Consider the following 18,328-nt stretch of genomic DNA (forward strand, 5'->3'; position numbering starts at 1 on the left):
CTGAATAAATCTCGTTCTAAAGGAAAATAACGAAGACAGCAATTGCGTCTGTTCTCACGCACAGTTGGAGCCATAGCGCTCCCAAGTCACGTCACTTCCTTGCCCATCCCAAAAGGAAAAAAGAATATCGGAGAGAACACGACGCTAGAAAAGTCAGTAAAAGAACGAAAGAGAAGGCATTTAAAGAAACATTTGGTTAAAAGAGAAACAAACAGGCACAAGCCCATTGACAAGCACGCGCGGATCAAAGTAAGTTTTCCCTAGTTTTGAAGCAAACCTATTCTATAACTCCGGAAAAAAAATAGTGGGGCGTGCAACTTTTGCAGTTAACTTACACTCAGTGTAACAGACATACTGAACTATACTATGTAAAACTAATGTGTTTGTACTGTTACAGCTTTACTGGACAGGACAAAGCATTCCTGGACAAAAAGGCAGGTCTTTTTAGGATTAGCACTGGTAAGGTTTTCTGCAGTTTTTTTTACCCTTTGGTTTACACCTAACGTATATAAACTTTTTAAGATTATGTTTTGTGTTACATATATATGTTAGTTAAATTAACCCCAGGATTTTACATTTTAAAACCTTAATAAACAAATTTGGGCGAAGGCGGACAGAATTCCAGCTGTTGCAGTTGTTTGGTATAAAGTCACAAAAAAGTGTCGATGTTGCTCGAGCCGAATAAAGTAGCTTAATTTTTATATATGATAGTTTTTTATAATAACTGTTAAAAAATGTACTTGCTAATAATAAAACCATGTTCACCGATATCATTATTACCCTATGTGAGGGTGTACGTTACGCGTGAAACTGTTGATCGTCGATTCCTGCACTTTTCCCTTTGAATTATCTTTGCTTGATCCTCAAATCATTACCAAAACATTTCCATAAAGATGTAAGAAGGTGACACGATCATAATGTTCCTCTGAGATTTCGCATGAGCCTCAGGGAAGAATGCTTTTAAACACGCTTTCACATACAAGTCTGAGCTTGGCGTTGGCGTCTGCAACTCCTCTTTTTCACAATTCTTACGCAACCTGAGCTCTTTTGGCGCGTCATATGCGTAACGTGCTGTTGTGATAATAATCATACCTGATAATTAATACTTCAAACGGCCATAGATGAGCGTGAGCGTGAGAAATTGAGTCCTTCCCACCGTTCAGCTAAGCAGCTGAAACCCACTGCATTTTGTTACGAAAAAACAGGAATAATATACTGGAAAGTAAAAATCAATATATTAGACAAGACATTTCCATATATTGGAACTAAGTGCTTATAATTTCAATACATGAAACGCGGCAATTCCTTATTATTCAATATATTGTAATATTGAAATAAAAGTGTAGGCTATATTCCATATATTTTCAAATATATATTTAACGATTCAATATATTGACAGTTAATATAGGGAAATATATGTTCTTTGCATTAGTCTTAACATGTCACACTCACATTTTTACTGAGAAATCAATATCACAATGTTACATTTTTAATGATAATTTTTTTTAACTGCCATTCTTTCTCAGTTGCTGCCATGCCTCTCCACAAATCATCTCGAACCCCCCGTCTGGACCCCACAATGATCTCCGCCCCATTGGGTGATTTCCGTCACACCATGCACATTGGTCGTGGTGGAGACGCTTTCGGTGACACCTCTTTCCTTTCCAGCCATGGCCCTTCTAATCCTAATCCCAGCTCTGTTCCACCAGTCGCTTCACCCACAGTAAAGACCACAGAGATTCAGATGAACAATGATGTTAAAAGTGAATATGCAGAAGAGAGCTATTCAAGTGAGCTCCGTCATGCAGATTCAGTTTCCTCCTTTGATCTTGACCTGGATTTAGGGCCATCTATTTTAGGAGATGTACTGGGGGTGATGGATGGACTCGCAGCGAGTTCTGATTGGACGGGGAGCAAAGACAACGAAGAGGTGTTTAGTCCCAGCAAGACCACAATGGATGTGATGATGTCACCAAGGAACGCTGCAAACGAGCTGAATGAGAGGAAGAAAATGGAAAGTATGACCAAAGAGGTGAGCCAAAGAGATGAGCAACTAAATGAAATGAATGGAGTCAAATCAAAGGGGCTCAGGCCCAAAGTGCGATTCAGTGATAAACGAGACGAGATCATCGGTCGACAGGATGTAATTGAAGTGCTAGGTGTCGAAGGTGAAGAAGAAATGCTCTTGAGGCCAAACAAAGGGATGCAGGAGGTCAGCGGGAGAATGGGTGACCCAAACGAAAACCCAGGACAGCTAGAGATGAGTAATCAGGGGGTGGACAACACTCCAAGTCCCTCTTCATCAGTTAGCTCAGAATATGAAGAAGTCTCACCGTTGGACAGGAGGAGAGACGACCAGCATTTTCCAGAAACTGATTCAGAAGAGGAGAATGCCAACGGAGGACAAGGATACACTTTTGAGGATGAGTTTGATGATGAGATTGGCCTATAAGGCGACATTGTGAGAGACTTGCTGACCAAAGAGAAATAGGTTCATTGGCATCATTGGACATATGGCATTATGGATGGGTCATAGCATATGAACAATTCTCAAAAAAAGAAAGTTAATGAAATCTACATGAGATAACTGGACTGGATGGAATTTTTATTTTCCAGACTTTCGAAGTTCATGATTTTACGATGGGAGCTTTTATGGAAGAATGGACATGTTACAGTTTTTAAGGCTTCAACTGATGAATGTCTAAATCCTAGCTTGGTTATAGGACACTTTACCCTTTACACATAACTGGACATAGCTTTAATCTCAGTGGAGAATGAATATCTGCAGATAAAACCCCCATGAAATCACTTGACGAGCACAGTTGTGTATATTTCTGTGTTATAAAACAAAACGTTGGGGCTTTCCACTGTATAAATAACCAAAAACCTTCAGTTTACATTATAGCCATGATCCATGATTTGCTACTTGCCAACATTTTTTATAAATTTTCCCCAAAATGTATGATGCTTAAAATTTGTATACTTCTAAATCCAAAGTTATAAATTATTTTTATATTATGTCTATACAGTGCCTTACACAAAGATGTTTTCCCCTATAGTATTTGTATAATGTACCTTGCAGTGATAAAACTTTTTGAGTGCAGGTGTATGGTTGCTTATGCATTCACAAACGCTGGATTTATCTCTTGGGAGTTTTGATGAACACCTTTACATATTTTTGGAGGGCAATTATCTTATTGTTTTGAATACACCATAGTTAACGCTACAAAAATGGTAAGCTGAATAAGTCAACAAAATTATACTGTGAATAAAAAACAACTAGCATATCTGGTTGGTTTATTTAACACTAGCTCAAAAACCCAATTTTTTTTTTAAAGAATATAACAACAATCAGTTCCTAAACAGATCTGTACATATAAGTTTGTAGATTGAGCTAGACCAAATATAAAATTCAAGTTTCATTTAAAAAATCCTTGGTATTTTGTATTCCTTAAATAAAGTTAACACAGTTCTTTGCAAGTTTGGCATACTTTAAGCACTGGTGGGAATCATTCTGATATATTACAATGTTTACTCTTACTCGAGATTCACTATTCTCATTAGATATCGGAAGGTATATTAAACTTTTTTCTTTACTGAAAAAAAACTTGTAAGTTACTCTTCAGTATTGGGACTTAAAGCTAAAAGCTAATAAACAAACAACAGACAATGATACAGGAGTTTTATGGAGCTGTAATGGGCACACATTTAGAATTTATTACATACATTATTTCTCAAGAAATAACTTGCAGATGGTCTAGAAAGGGGAGGCAAAAAATATATACACGAGTCACGCATACATTCCATTCATCCACCTATGTACATTTAAAATCACATGCATGCACATATTTTAAATTTGTTTGAAACGAACAATTGTCCAATCTCTCTCTTACCCTGTCACTTACATAAACATTATACAGAGATAGTTCGGAAGACGTTGAATCCTGATAATGCTGTGGAAATGAGAACTCCAGGAATCTGTGGGTGCCAGTGGAGTTCCTTCACTTCTTTCTGACCCTGGTGGAGGAACAGCAGCTGTGGTGGAAGTTGTTTCAAGTCCTCAGCCTGTTCTCCCACGTCACATGACTCCACTGACAGGTCCCATTGGCTAATGACATCATCAGCTCCAGAGGCAGCAAACACACTGGAGTCAATAGGGCTCCACTCCACTGAGGTCACAGGTCCACTGTGCTGCTTGAAACTGGCCACTGGACGTCCGGACTGAGAACAAAAAGAGAAAAAAGATGAAGAGCACAAGCAGATTAAAAAACTAAAATATTGTAAAATAACATTCATATTTGTTTCCTCTTGTTCACGCTCACCTGGAATTGCCTTAAATCCCAAACTTTCAGGAGGCCATCATCCCCACCAGACAAAAGGAAAGGTTCGGTTCGATTCCAACTGATAACATTGATGTCTGAAGAATGAGCCTCATTGGCTGAAAGCCTTGAATTAGGTGGTGCCCTTATGTCCCAAATGCGAATGGACTGATCCACTGAGCAGGATGCAAAAACCTTGGGGGTGAAAGTAAAGCACTAAGGTAACCATTTCGTCCATTTATGTAAGTAACAGGAAAATTAAATCGATTTATTAATATCATCTTTTCTTTTGATTGACATACTGTAGCTTCAGTAGGTGACCACTGTAGGTCTTCAACAGACTTGCTGTGTGAGCTGAAGGGTCTTTGGTCAATCTTCCAGCTAGCCCCACCCTCCTGCGGCTCCCAGACGTGAATGTTCTTCTTGCAATCGCCGCTCACCAGCCGCCCTAGAGCAAACAATTATGATTAAAAAAGACATAAAAAAATACTACTACTTCTTAGTAGTCTGATCAGTCCGGTCATTCTTTCATAGGGTAAGACCCTGTTCTGTATGTTCACGTAAGTAGGAAAGGGTCACCCATCGTATCACTCACCTGGAACCTTCGGTGACCAATCAACAGCAAATCCTTCTGTCATGTGACCAGAAAAACTGAAAAGAGGTTTGGCTTCTTTTTGCTGCTTGATGAAGGCAGACATCGCTGAGGAGCTGTGCACTGCTTCCAACTGAGATTGAAGGTCAAAAATCTCTACCTGCCCTTTTTCTGACCACACAGCGGCCAATGTCTGTTCTCCTCGCTGGGTGACCTGATTAAAAAATAGGTTTTGTATTTAAAAGAAACTCATATCAGAACTTGTATAGTTCCATAACAAATTCATTTTAGTTACTAGCTGGATTTAGTTACAACTAAGGATGAGCAAGAGAAACTACTGGATTGAATTATATTTATTTGATTTATACATGCTGCTGTAGAAGTCCTCTTAAAACATTACTTTACTAATGGATATTGACAACTTCACTTACTCTGATTCTGTTTATCCCACCATAATGTGGCATCATGGCCAGCTCTAACTGTGGTTTCCGGTCCTCATCCTCTTCATCACTTTCTTCATCACTGCTTTCATTCTCTTCTTTTTCTTTGCCAGTTCCATAAAGATTGTGCATCCGCATAACAATAAGTCTGTATACAGAGAATACTTTGTCATCTACTGGTTTTGCTGGAAGTCAAACATCACAAATCTTGGTATGAAACTTCTGTATTCTACTGAAAATGAGTTGAAAAAGTAACAAGCTGTTCTCGTCAGTTTACCTGTTACTTAATGCAGTATCTGCTTGAGTACCAGCACACAGCACCAGAGAGAGAGGATACTGCTCCCAGCCATCTCCTTCACCATCACGCACCACATCAAAACTCAGACATGGGGAACCTGCAGGAAAAGGACAGTGGTAAATATACCATAGTATTTGCATGACACTTAAAATAGAAAACTATGGTAATGCTACGTATCGAACTCTATAGTTTTACAATGCCACCATGCCCTACCAAAAACACTTTGTGAGACTCGTTTGTGGGTGACAACAAAAGCTAGATGTTGACCACCTGCATACATGACCAAATAATCGATCACAATAATGTTTGTGGTTACAGTGATGGGGCACGTTCAGACACACTGACCCGTCTGGCACTCGTGGTACATGCGGTAAGCGGAGTGGTCCATCTCGAGCTCTTCTCCCGGCTGAAGCGGCTGCAGACCGGGAATATAAATCTTACTCTCAGACCCCTCGTTCGGCCCCTTTGCCTCCATATCATCCTCATCGCTTCCACTCGCCTCCATCTCCTCAAACTCATCGTCCTCTTGGGGCAACGTGTTTTCATCGGCAGCGGACATTTTGAGAGAGCAAAGAGTTTCCGCTCTGCGTCACGTGGTTTAAAGAGCACGCTTCAACGAAGTTCCTTTACAAAAGTCTCTGAGTCTGCACTCGGCTGTCATTTTTGCATCGCCACCGGGCAGCAAACTCACACTCAGTCAGGCTGAAATACTTGAATGGGATAATTTTACATTCTCTTGCTAATGTCACAAATAAACAATAAATTTACGACCAACAATTAAACCTGACATAAACAGTTACATAAATCGAAAAATGGTTTGCGAAATTCCTACAGTTTCCACTGTCTTGTATACGTACAGTCTTTGGCTGTACCCTACAGAGTTGGAAAACACCCAAATCCTCGAGCTAGCGGGAATTGGTGTAACAGAAATCTTTTACAGTAATCTCCAGTAATACCTCTTGCACTAAACCCAGATTTATAAAAAATAGTACAAATGTGAACGTTTATTCTTAAAAAATGGTTTAGAACCTTTCTGCCCAAATATGCACAAGCTTGTTTTAGTGAATAAATGCAACCATATGTTGCATGCCCTTCGGTTCAAATATGTTATTTGATGAACAAACCCCCTTTTTACCTGTAACTCGATCTTATAAATTCGTAAATAACCCATCGAGGTTCAAACAGAGTATGAAGCTGTACGTAAGTGGCAATATTCTGAAAGAATATGTGTTTGATTGCAACAACTTGTATGTAGTTAAATGGTAGATTTTATGTGATGCCTGGCCAATTTTTTAATGTGTTGTGCTTGTTGTTGCATTTTAGACGAGTGTGACCCAGATGTCCAGTGTGGTAGGCGAACAAAAGCTCTCTGTGGTTTGCTGTTGTTGTGGCATCATCTGCAAGTCCCTCCATCCAGCTGATAGAGAAAGTCCACATATACACATGGTGACAAACAAGAGTACAAATACCCTTTCAAAACCAATTGTTTTACCTGTATAATTCTGGTATAATTTAATTGCAAACATTTACCCACAATCCAAAGAGATTTTATTTACATATAAAAATCTACATACAAAAACATTTACACAAAACAGACCTTATATAAATTTGTATGAGTAAAACATTGGTTGTGGTTGCATTGACAAGCATCATCTACAGTCTTCAAAGCAACATATCAATGAATGTAAACATGACATAGCCATTTAAAAATGTATTTTCTAAATGAAATAGCTTGCTTATGCCTACACAGAATGCTGATAAAAACTAATATAGTCTTAATATGGTTTATTAGCATTTACACAGTGTGGTGTGTGAGAGACAGGCAAGGAAAACAACTTTTGGCTTCATGTATTCTTTACCTTTTTAAAACTACATTCAATGTAAAAAAATTCACGTTTCACCAGAACTACCATGGATGCCGACACATTGTTCGATGATGACGGAAAGTGACATAAAAACAATTAGTGCAAAAAATGTTGCAGACACAATACATCACATGTTTGTACACAGTTGTGAGCTGTAAGTGAACCGAGTAAGACATCACATTTGACATGTTTCCAAAACATGCACATTCCCCTTAAAAACACAGTCCAGTACTGGCAGTCTGCAGAAATCTCTTGATCATCAACCACTTGATTCAAAAAGTAACTTCCTTGAAACTCATTCAAGCAGACCAAAGTCAAGGCAACACAGTAGCTGCTTTCTGCTGTAGGGTGACACAGATGATCAGATAAGACTTGCACATGTTGCTATCCATAGAAAAGATAAGGTCCACCAAGACACACCTGGGAAACATAACTCAGTATATCCACTGGTCGGACCAGGGTCAAACTGTATTTTACCCTTCACTCCTTCTATAATAGGCTGATGCTCATCCACCTGTTCATTGTTTTCCATATTTTCCTCATCTGATATCAGATCATCGTCCTCTTCTTCTTGACTTGGTATGGGGAAGATGCAGTTTTCCTTTCCGAAAGCACAATCCAAACTGAGCCATCTTGAAAACAGGGAGGAGGTGAAGGAGAGCAAAGTTTCTGGTGTTGACTGAATGGATGGGAAAGCAGTGACATCTGGAGTTTCCAGAAATGTCTGTTTACAGAAGGATTATAAAATGCTCTTATTAATTAACATATGCTACTAAACTGGTATGACAATAACTTACTCATAATTAGGAATCAATTATTTATTAAGAATAAATAAACTTCTAGAAGCAAATTCGGGAGAAATCAAAGATATATTTGGCAAGATCACGTGGAATAATAAAACGTGTTTCAAATATATTCAAGATGATCCATTCCCTGACCTCTTCTGCTATTTTGCCAAGTGTGTATATAAGATCACTGATGAACATGTATTTGAGGTGAACTCTGTCGAGATACTGGAGAAGCTTAATCCAGGAATCAGACAGAAACACAGCGGATCTGAACACACAGCACTAAGCACAGACAGAAACACATAAAAGTACACAATTAAGACAAGTGAAATGAAACAAAAATTAAACGGGTCACGTGACATCTATATGGGGCTATCAGTCTTACCGACTCATTGCACGGAGCGCTGTCGTTGAAACAATGAGACACGACGTAGTTCTTTGGAAACACTTGTGGCTGTAACAGATATGAAAATTATTAATGTTTGGCCTACATTTCATGAGGACGAAAGGACAAATAAAACGCAAGTTCACCTTACTGAAATCTGACGATATTTTTAAGACAAGGTGAGCACAAAATTAACGTACGTTACATCGGACATAAATTACTTAAAGCTACTCAGCAAGGACCGGTTCATCTTATCGTTAATGTTACATAAATAAAATGCGCAACTCACAAATCCAGTCGTCTTCTCTCTGTTGATGGTGTTCTGAAGATTTTTCACCGTCGTCTTCATAAAATCATCGCACCCACATCCTTGAGCAGTCAATACTGATAGAAGTAACAGCACTGAAAAGGTGAACGATGCGTGTTGATCAGAGCTAGCATTATAACTCTGCTCAAGATTTATAACATGCAAAGCAGGGCTTGACATTAAGCATTGTCGTGTGGTTGATCAATATAATTGTTTCGGATTTAGATTGGTCAAGTTTGCTTCTAAGCATTTTAACTAGTGCCCGCTTTGGCCGCCTGAATTTGGTTATAGGCCTAATACTCTCCGTGACTTCTATAAACTCAAGGCAAGCAGTAATTATTATTAGTGTTAAGGCTGTAAGTTAACTTCTTTTGCACATAGCACTGGTGCTAGAGAGGTTTAAAGTTTGGTAGCACAGGCAGAAATGTGCAAGTGTAGTTCATTATGAATAGGCAGATAACTGACAAAAGACATTCATGTTACATACAGATGGATAAATTAGGGCCATATCATTTTTAGATTACCTAAATTTGTTTTAATATTTCTAAAGTTCTGTGTTTTTCCTTTTTTACTATACAATAGTGGTATATTTGTCCACATAAATTACTGTAGTATACTATAGTATTTACTATAGTAAACTGCAGTAAAAATTCTTACTTTATTGTTTTGGAACTTCACTATAGTATACAGTGTTTATTAATTTACTACAAGGGCACTTCAATTTTCAATAACAAATACTATAGTACAGTATTTTTTGTCTGAGTGTTCAATTTAACGAGACTTTTATTTTGACGGGACGCTCGAGTTTTTTTCAGCAACAACCAGATGACATTTAAATAGCCTAACAGGATTCCGCGTTCTCATGGACTCAGTGCGGTGCGGACATTGATTATTGTCACACACAAACAAGCACAACCACGCAGCTCTGTCTAATGCACATATTCTTATTATTCACATATGTCGCACTGTTTTTTTTCCAAGTTACTTGTCCGGTCGGGCAAGTAAAATTGGCTCTCACTTGCCCATACAAAACATTCACTTGTCGCGGACGAGCGTTAATGTCGAGCCCTGTGCAAAGGCTTGTTCTGCTCCTAATGACGCCATCACATGCTTGACAATGCATTAATTTAACATGCCCATCAATTGATATATAGTTCGTCACACTAAACATGCGTACCTGTTGGTATCATGCTCCTACCGGCCAATGTGGGCTATTCCCCGTGATCTTCTCAGCAAAGTCCAGATATCTGGTGAAAAGTTATGAAGGAAGCTCAGTTCTTTTTATTGTGGTTTCCTTTTTAAGAAACTACAAGATTTCACTGCTACTCTTTCTTCTCGACCCAACATGAGAGCTGCTCTCCATATGCTGTTCCTCTGGTTCAATCCCAGTCACACACTTGAAATTACTCAATCTCCTGAAAAAACAGTCTTATGCATGGCAAGATACTCCTTTGTTTCAGTGGACTTTTCTTCTTTTTCAATGACTTTATTAGAACCTTGAATTACTCCAGCTGCTTGCTCACTGAAATTGAAGGTCGCATGCAGTAGCTCAATAGTCCTCTCCTCTCTCTCTCTCTGGTCTCCTCAGAGCTCCCCACCCCTTTACCTCTCGCCAGCATGCACTCCCCCTTCCCTCTTCATTTCCCAATACATGGCCCTTCCCGGACTTGTTTGTGTGTTTTGGCAGTCTGTTTGTAAACCCCCTACCATCCCATTTGAGGTATCAGTATTTGTGCCCTATTCCATTTGACCCAATCCCACTATGCATGGGTAAAGTGATGACTAACTGAACTAAAAGCACTTCATTGGATGTTTATGCAACTGACATTGTTAAAGATGAGTCATCATCAGACATGTGATGACTATAAAATGACAACTCATCTATGCTGTCATTTTAACAGACAAAGGCTTTATAGTTTGTGGAATAGTTGGATCAAACGGTCATATGATTGCATCAAAGAAACATTGTTCTGAGTGCATAAAATGTGTGTGCATGGCTTGCCATAAAAAAAACTGTTGAATGGAAATAAATCGGTGAACATGTTTCATCACAAAGAAACTGTTATGCCAAAGTAAACATCATGTGTGCGTCTGAAATAAATCAATTCATGGTTAACCGTGCAAAACAGAATATATCCTGGCAGTTATACGGCAAATCCTACAGTGCAGTCAATCAGCTTGTGCAAACAGGAAGAAGTATCTTGCAATCTTGCTCCTCATGGCAACACTAGTTCTGCCATTGATAAATTCCCAAAGTGGTGAATCAATACAGGCACTCAAGAATTGTACAGCAGTTAACTACTATTACCCTCCAGCTGTAAGAATTTGACTTCATCTTGCACACTTGAAAAGGGGGATTACACTGATTCCTATAATTCCAGTGAAAAAGTAAAATGAAAAAACTAGCACACGCTTGTGGCAACGAGGTACAGTACATGTTAGCACAGGGTTTATTGCATGGCTTGAGGTTTTGCAGTACAATGCAACAATTTGTAAACAAATTTGTACCTACAAAGATGATACTTGTAGGAACCAGCAACTTCAATAATGAATTCTAGCTATTCATGTTTACAAGCAGTCTCTTTATTTAGTATGTCTGAGGTTACAGTAAAAGATATTGATTTGAAATAAGTTATCAAATAAGAATAAATAAATTGCTCATAAAATTTTGAATTCTCTCTCAGACGAGTCAGGCGAATAGATCAACTGATGATGTGAATTATAAAAAGGCACACAGAAACTATTAAGAGTCACCAATAAACTTCTAGCAGTCATCTGTCAACTGATACTCTGTTAAGTTAAACAGAGCCAGTGCACTGTTATCCTCCATTTGTGTCCACACAAATGCACAGTGAAAAATACAGAAAATGGACGCGTCTGGTCATGACAGTAAAACAGCATTCCATTAAAATGCACACATCACACTAAATGTTTTTGGGGCTTCAATCACAGCGATAGCTTTCACGTTCTCTCGAATAATTCCTCTGTTCTACGACCCAGGCCTGGGTCCATTCCAGTAATTCACACATTCACACACACTTTCTTTTCATCCAACTCGAGCAATGAGTCCATTGTCCTCTCTCTCTCGTTCTCTCTCACTGGCTCAGTGTTCTCTCTCCACCTCTCACAGCTGTCATCAGATGGCTCTTGTAAGTCTTGCTGAGTCCTGTCATCCAAAACTTAAGAAGCCGTACATTGTCCTCTTCTCCCGGCCCTGTGGCCCCCAGCAGGGCTAAAATCTTCTGAGTGTCCTCTTTACCTCTGCCATCCACTTTGGAGAACTTAAATAACACTTTTACTTTGCTGTAACAGAGAAAACAAGAGAAGACGTTGAGAAACAGTTCAAAGGGTCAAAACAAGAACAATATACACAGATGAGGAAAACAGGACACTGAGGAAAATGGGAGTTGATGAAGGTAGAGGGGAGGAAAAAAAATGTGGAACATAAAAGGAAAACTAAAAAAATACAATTAAAGTAACACATTATTTCCCATAATGTCTAACATATCAGACATATCTAACATGTCTAAAGTATCAGATCACTCTGTAAGATTCCTTTAATATTTATTTTCTAACAGTATATCAAAGACTTAAATAGTTAATAGGGATAACGGGGATAATTCACCCAAAAATGAAAATTCTGTCTTCATTTACTCAGCCTCTTGTCATTTCAAACCTGTATGACTTTCTTTCTTCTGCAGAACACAAAAAATAAGATATTTTGAAGTATGTTGGTAACCGAACAATGGCGGTACCCACTGAATTTGCAATTGACTTTGCACAAAACTGCATTGGTTTTGTGTCTATGCAATAGAAGTGAATGGGTAGCGCCGTTGTTCGGTTACAAATATTCTTCAAAATATCTTCTTTTGTGTTCTGCAGAAGAAAGAAAGTCACAACCCTCTAAGCCAATATACAGTGGGCTTCAAAAGTCTGATTTTTTTAATTCAATGCCATTTAAAGCTAGAAATTATATGATGTCACACCATTTGAATAAAAAGGTCAAATTGCTAAACTGAGCATAATTTTCAGATTTGTTTTAGTTTTGCCATTTCCCATTGCTGCTTTAATAACATGCACTCCAGCTGGCATGAACTTCAGAAATTTGTGCAAAACCTAAAAATAGCTGTACATTTGCTAAATAACTAATTACTTTTTTTAATGTGTCTGATCCTACTGTACATAATTACTTAATAAATTAAAAATAAATGTAACTATAGTATATCAGAAAACTATATGACCATTTTTTTTGAGGGATTGTGCAATTACAGATTGTCAGGCATCTCTTTTTATTTCAAACTAGACATATTTGAAGTAAAAGACTAAATGTGTGCTTACTTCATCCACTCTTCTTTTAGACAGAGCAGGCAGAGAGACACCACCTCCACTGACAGATTCTCATTAGAAAGAGCCACTTCAATCTTATTTAACAAAGTTGGGCCTGAAAAACGATAAAAACTAATTAATGTTTGTTGAGAAAAACGTAGCGTATTGCAGGCCATAAGTTAATAAATAAGCCACATAAAATTAGATTTGAAAATGTCATTTTATGCTCCCACAGCATTTACCTTTGTCCACAGGTTGGTTGTTGGTACTGCTAATGTTGAAATGGTAGAGTGAGAGAATGTAATCGTCCACGGGATTTACGCAACCACGCTCGGCATTAAGAACATCCACCAGCACTGAAAACTCTGAGAGATTGAGGGAGGGAGAAAGAAAAATATAAGAATGATGGCATTTATTAATGGCAGTTTGGTAATGCAGGGGCATCCTATAAGCACTGAACTTTGAGATGAACCGGACACTTGAGTTATGAAACATTTTCACAGTGTTGAGAAAGAAAACAGACACACAGAAGTTGAGAAATAAGCTGTAAATCACATTATGACAAAGAACACCCATAAGTCTTTGTTTTGGGGCCTGTATTCCATTGTGTGTGTGCGTGTGTGTCTTGATTAAAATGTAACATCGTGTTATGAAAATAGTATGCACAACTGTTATTTGTCAGTGTGACTAATGTTTGCTAATGTAAGGGAAACACAAAAACACAGCTGTGGGGATGGGTTCAAACCCCTCAGGGTTAGGGTTATTTATTATATGTTATGTCTGTTTATGAGGTGTTGAGAAAAGTGAACATGTATTGTGTTTTAGTGAGTTAAATTAACCAGTCTTGTCGAGCAAAAACTGCAGATGTTTTACAGAGTAACAACAGTTACCTGAAGAACTGACATGTGCTGGGATCACTACATCAGGACTTAACCCAAGAAAGTTGCATCGATATGCTTCTTCATATTGAGGACTGTATGGAATTGCTCGCACACAGCCAACTGGAAGCAAAGCCTTTAGAATGATAAGAAATTAGGATTAGAACTGAATTCACAATTACGATATAATTATTATAGTTACTGACATGTTTTAAAATACATAAATAAAGCTTTTAGTCCAATTCAGTTTTTATTTTGTTCACTCTTTTTTGGCCAAGTGTAGGAATGTGAAGAGAATGTGAGGAGAAAGTAAGCATTGTAGCTCTTAAGGCAAAACTTTAACTAGGTACAGAATTATTTCCGATATTATCAAATTATGTGTAGTATTAACATAATTTTGATAATTGTGTTTTTTATATCACGGTTAAATTGTCAATCCCCATATTTTACAGTATAGAGCTGTGCATTAGGGTGAGTTACACATGATGGAATCAGGTATTTAGCTGACCTTTAATACATTAAAAGCTGACTGTATGAGCCCAGGATCAGCACTTCTCCATATGACTTGGTTTCCCATGAGAACATGCCATGCCAGTTGTCGAAAATCGGAGGCACCAAGGACCTGACAATCAAAAGTAGTGTGGTTGGATATAAAATTTATGGCAAATGAGTAACATTTAAGTTAAGTGGTGGTGTAATCTTTTGCCTGTCTTAAATGTCTCAGTGATTTAAACTTTGGGCCAGGAAGGTCCTCTTGTCTCCCGTCATCACACTGAAAATCTGTGCCCTGCATGCTATCTGATTGGCTTGGTTGTGGTTTCGATCCACCCTCTTCAGCACCATCCCAACCAATCATTTCTTCTTCTTGTTCTGAAAGACAATTAAATAGAATTTCACTGTCAACATTACATTACAGTATAACTTTGGATTACGGTAGGTCATGCTGCAAACAATCTCCCATTATAGAAAAAAACATTTTAATTCATTTTTTGCTTTTTAGCGTGACTGTATGCATACTGGAATGTACATTTTAGGAATATACTGTATATAGTATGTGTATTCAAAAAGTTTGTTTTCTTATTTTTCTAGCATAAACTGACATGTTTGTAATTATTTTGAACAGAATTTTACTGAATTACTCAATTTAGGAGTGTTACCAGTTTGTCTTTCGATGAGAACCAATGTGTCTTCTGTGGGTGCTCCCTCTAAAAGCTTCTCGGTCAACCGGCTGCCACAGGCTTTCAGCAACCTGCAGTACATAGGAACATTAACAAAGTGAAAGCTGGAAATAGAAATTACATGCACAGCCAATGTTTATGAATTAGTTATCGGAACCTTAAATTGTGCAAAATATTTTAGTAATACAAAAAGTTTATACATATTGTAGAGCTATTTTTATGATATGTCTTCTGTTTAATCCTGTTTAATGGTTGAGGTGCCAACACATGAGCTGCTTCAACATACAGTATGTAGTGTTTAAATGTTTTTTTATTTTTTTTATTTTGGGCCTTTACTGCTTTAGGAAGATGCCCGTCTTAATTAAAAAACAAATGTTCCATTAATTTTTTTCCATTTCATTTTTTTTTTTACTGAGAGTCTATTTAGTAGTCTATTTACATACAGATCAATTAAACCTTGTGTGCTGACAATTACATAACAAATTTGATGTACAACAAAAACTTTATTGAAAATATTTAGCATATTGTGATACTATCATACTGTGTACTGTAAATCGTGACCTTATTGTATTGTTACACCCCTATTTAATAATACTGAGAAATTGAGAATTGCATGGACAAGCAACATTCTAGTTTGTGTTTTCACCTGCTCACATTTAAGTAATCAATAATTATAATGGGTTCTAATGCGTTCTATTGTCTCTTGTTGCATCGCGCCGCATCCGGTGTAGACACGGTGTAAGACCGCGTCTTAACAACTAGTCTCACTGACTAGTAATTCATTTGGACTAATCAGTCTTACTTTTCCTATTTCAATAAGCCCAATCTACCTTTCTGTGTAACTGATTTAAAGAAGTTATGACTAGTCTTGTAGAAAAAAATGGGATGACTAACTTCTAAGACTAGTCTAAGCAACCATCCCCCGCTCAATGAATGCGGATCCTAAGCGTTTTACGTACCAGCTGAATGAGGAGTGGAGACTTGCCCACAGGTTGGTGTGCTGAGTCAGGGATGTGAGCGAGCGGGCTGCATTGCCACTGCGCTGATGAGGGAACACTGCAGGAGAAAATGCGCCGTTCATACGCACCGCCCTCTGAGGACACACACACTGCTCGCTGTCAAACACCTGCAGGTCAAAGTAAAAGTTATTGTATGGTCTTTCATAGTGACAAAGGATACAAATTGGTGGCAAGAAATGCTGCATTGAGTGCCACTTGAGCTAAAACAACCAAAAATTGTGAGAATGATACTGAAGGTGTCAGAGTAAACCACACTCCATTTATTTCAACTAAAGATTGGGTGCCATATTCCAGCACCTTGAGAGCTGTGCTTTGTAGACTCTGAATGGTTAGCCGCAGGTGACGTAAAAGGAATGGCCAGGAGTTGATGAGGTAGATCCTGTCCATGGCCACCACGACAATGCTGTACCAGCGCTGGAAGCCCCGTGCGAGGCTGTCTTTAATAAAAAATGTATGGGAGAAAACAAATCCATGCTGTTCATCCCCAAAGAAGATGGGCCCTTCCCTACCAGGACAAACCTAAAAGAGCAAAAAAACAAGAATGAACATAAACAATATATTGATATGAATATGATAATCTGAACCTAATATGATATGAATCTATTCAAATCAGTCAAGTAATTTTCTTTTTAGATCAAGATTAGATCAGACAAACCGATTGATGTAGACATTATAAATAGACATTATGTAAATGTTCTCTCTCATAAACATATTCACCTCACAGCTAAGGCTCCGCACACACGCCTGTCGCACCACGCTAAAGAGCTGCGGCTGGCGTGGGTGTTGATGGCTCAGATAGCGAATGCCAGTCTCACTGTCCACACTCACAAAGCCCGGGTGGGATACAGGTAGAGCGCGACAGCCCTGGTGCAAGAAATATAGATATTAGAGATGTATGAGTAACTGATACCATTTCAGAAATACAAGACGAGGTGCAAACTAGGGTTTTTACATGCATCTGTATATGCATATACGCCACATACTGTATACTTTTTCACTTACCTCACACATTTCAGCCCTTTGTGTGGCAGAGCTGTTGGCCCTCATGGTGAGACCCTCTCCCTCCCTGTCCGCCTCTCGGTCCCGGTCACAAGGAATGGCAGATCCAGGCTGCTGGGGAGATGGAGAGGGAGGGTGAACAGCTTCTGTACAAAACAGTGTCCGTGGGCCATGGAGTTCACAGAAGTGGCAAAGGGCAACTAAAGCGTTCATCTAGAGAAACATCAAAATATTATCTTAGAATAAACATCTATACGTTACACCATATCAGATTTTGAACATTACATAAGGCTGCTTTTTAGAGGCAGATCATTAGATCATATCACTAAAATACCATATACTAAAAAGTACCATATCATATTTATATATAAAATGTACAATAAGTGTATACACTTTATTTTGGATGCGTAATATCAAAAAATCCAACATTGATTAAAGTTGACTATCAGTAAATGTCTTTCTAATATAGTGTACTAAATATACATTTAAATTCCTTACCTTTATTATCAACCGGTTACAGCTATAGCACCGACTGTTACGTCCATTAAACTATCAAGAACAAAACACTGCAACGGGGAGCACTGACAGACAGCAACATATCCACAGGCTGTGTTATGATTATTACAAACAATATAATAGTTTCTTACTACGCCTCACAGTCAACATAATGGGAATGGCATCTTCAACGATGTACTTTCTAAATCGTTGCCAAAACACGATCGTAGTTATTAGTTTTATTGTGTTTACATCGTAAGTCCATCCTGTCTCAGTCTCGTGTGTCATGTGATGGTGGATGTCACGCGCTTGAAGCACAACAGCGTGTACGTGACTCACACACAGCTGGTCTTGTCTCTCACACTGAATTGGCATCTATGCGTTTAATTAAAACCAAGGTCATATTTTGTTATTGTAGGCGTTAAACGTCAAAGCCACA

The 18,328-nt window shown here is 38.3% G+C and overlaps 4 protein-coding genes across 5 annotated transcripts; 1 reads left to right on the forward strand and 3 right to left on the reverse strand.

The window, feature by feature from the left end:
• The first annotated feature begins 107 nt into the window (after positions 1–107).
• cdc42ep5 (CDC42 effector protein (Rho GTPase binding) 5) lies at positions 108–3,502 on the forward strand. Its single transcript, XM_057340992.1, has 3 exons — positions 108–249; positions 398–459; positions 1,527–3,502. Exon 3 carries the CDS (start codon positions 1,535–1,537, stop codon positions 2,450–2,452), a length of 918 nt encoding a protein of 305 aa, XP_057196975.1. The 5' UTR covers positions 108–249; positions 398–459; positions 1,527–1,534; the 3' UTR covers positions 2,453–3,502.
• A 154-nt stretch (positions 3,503–3,656) lies between these two features.
• grwd1 (glutamate-rich WD repeat containing 1) lies at positions 3,657–6,374 on the reverse strand. Its single transcript, XM_057340991.1, has 7 exons — positions 5,995–6,374; positions 5,629–5,746; positions 5,343–5,499; positions 4,915–5,125; positions 4,622–4,767; positions 4,323–4,514; positions 3,657–4,221 (listed from the first exon to the last, which is right to left on the reverse strand). The coding sequence occupies exons 1-7, from the start codon at positions 6,206–6,208 to the stop codon at positions 3,913–3,915; spliced, it is 1,347 nt and encodes a 448-aa protein (XP_057196974.1). The 5' UTR covers positions 6,209–6,374; the 3' UTR covers positions 3,657–3,912.
• Positions 6,375–7,047: 673 nt separating this feature from the next.
• Positions 7,048–10,716, reverse strand: zgc:174888 (uncharacterized protein LOC558116 homolog). Its single transcript, XM_057340370.1, has 5 exons — positions 10,172–10,716; positions 8,977–9,089; positions 8,688–8,756; positions 8,453–8,584; positions 7,048–8,238 (listed from the first exon to the last, which is right to left on the reverse strand). Exons 1-5 carry the CDS (start codon positions 10,182–10,184, stop codon positions 7,876–7,878), a joined length of 690 nt encoding a protein of 229 aa, XP_057196353.1. The 5' UTR covers positions 10,185–10,716; the 3' UTR covers positions 7,048–7,875.
• A 700-nt stretch (positions 10,717–11,416) lies between these two features.
• Positions 11,417–18,172, reverse strand: flcn (folliculin). Of its 2 annotated transcripts, none has more exons than XM_057339252.1 (12): positions 17,893–18,172; positions 17,398–17,508; positions 17,113–17,259; positions 16,693–16,914; positions 16,336–16,502; positions 15,356–15,447; positions 14,905–15,068; positions 14,707–14,820; positions 14,211–14,334; positions 13,563–13,685; positions 13,333–13,435; positions 11,417–12,297 (listed from the first exon to the last, which is right to left on the reverse strand). In XM_057339252.1, the coding sequence occupies exons 2-12, from the start codon at positions 17,440–17,442 to the stop codon at positions 12,090–12,092; spliced, it is 1,509 nt and encodes a 502-aa protein (XP_057195235.1). In that variant the 5' UTR covers positions 17,443–17,508; positions 17,893–18,172; the 3' UTR covers positions 11,417–12,089. The 2 variants fall into 2 exon arrangements, with proteins under 2 accessions (XP_057195235.1, XP_057195234.1); XM_057339251.1 differs by having other exon boundaries at positions 17,398–17,607.
• Positions 18,173–18,328: the final 156 nt, after the last annotated feature.

Source organism: Triplophysa rosa, linkage group LG8 (genome assembly GCF_024868665.1).
Source record: "Triplophysa rosa linkage group LG8, Trosa_1v2, whole genome shotgun sequence".
In the NCBI taxonomy this organism is placed as follows: Eukaryota; Metazoa; Chordata; class Actinopteri; order Cypriniformes; family Nemacheilidae; genus Triplophysa; species Triplophysa rosa.

Excerpts from the sequence above, each read along its gene's own strand:
- grwd1 (XM_057340991.1), bottom strand. The coding sequence starts at position 6,208 with ATGTCCGCTGCCGATGAAAACACGTTGCCCCAAGAGGACGATGAGTTT. Across the intron at positions 5,126-5,342 it reads GTGGGATAAACAGAATCAGA|GTCACCCAGCGAGGAGAACA; the intron begins GTAAGTGAAGTT and ends TTTTTTAATCAG. Across the intron at positions 4,515-4,621 it reads GGTCACCTACTGAAGCTACA|GTTTTTGCATCCTGCTCAGT; the intron begins GTATGTCAATCA and ends TTCACCCCCAAG.
- flcn (XM_057339251.1), bottom strand. The coding sequence starts at position 17,607 with ATGAACGCTTTAGTTGCCCTTTGCCACTTCTGTGAACTCCATGGCCCA. Across the intron at positions 17,260-17,397 it reads AAAGGGCTGAAATGTGTGAG|GGCTGTCGCGCTCTACCTGT; the intron begins GTAAGTGAAAAA and ends TTCTTGCACCAG. Across the intron at positions 16,915-17,112 it reads TGCGGAGCCTTAGCTGTGAG|GTTTGTCCTGGTAGGGAAGG; the intron begins GTGAATATGTTT and ends TTGCTCTTTTAG.
- cdc42ep5 (XM_057340992.1), top strand. The coding sequence starts at position 1,535 with ATGCCTCTCCACAAATCATCTCGAACCCCCCGTCTGGACCCCACAATG.
- zgc:174888 (XM_057340370.1), bottom strand. Across the intron at positions 8,757-8,976 it reads GAGAGAAGACGACTGGATTT|CCACAAGTGTTTCCAAAGAA; the intron begins GTGAGTTGCGCA and ends TATCTGTTACAG. Across the intron at positions 8,239-8,452 it reads TTGGCAAAATAGCAGAAGAG|ACATTTCTGGAAACTCCAGA; the intron begins GTCAGGGAATGG and ends TTCTGTAAACAG.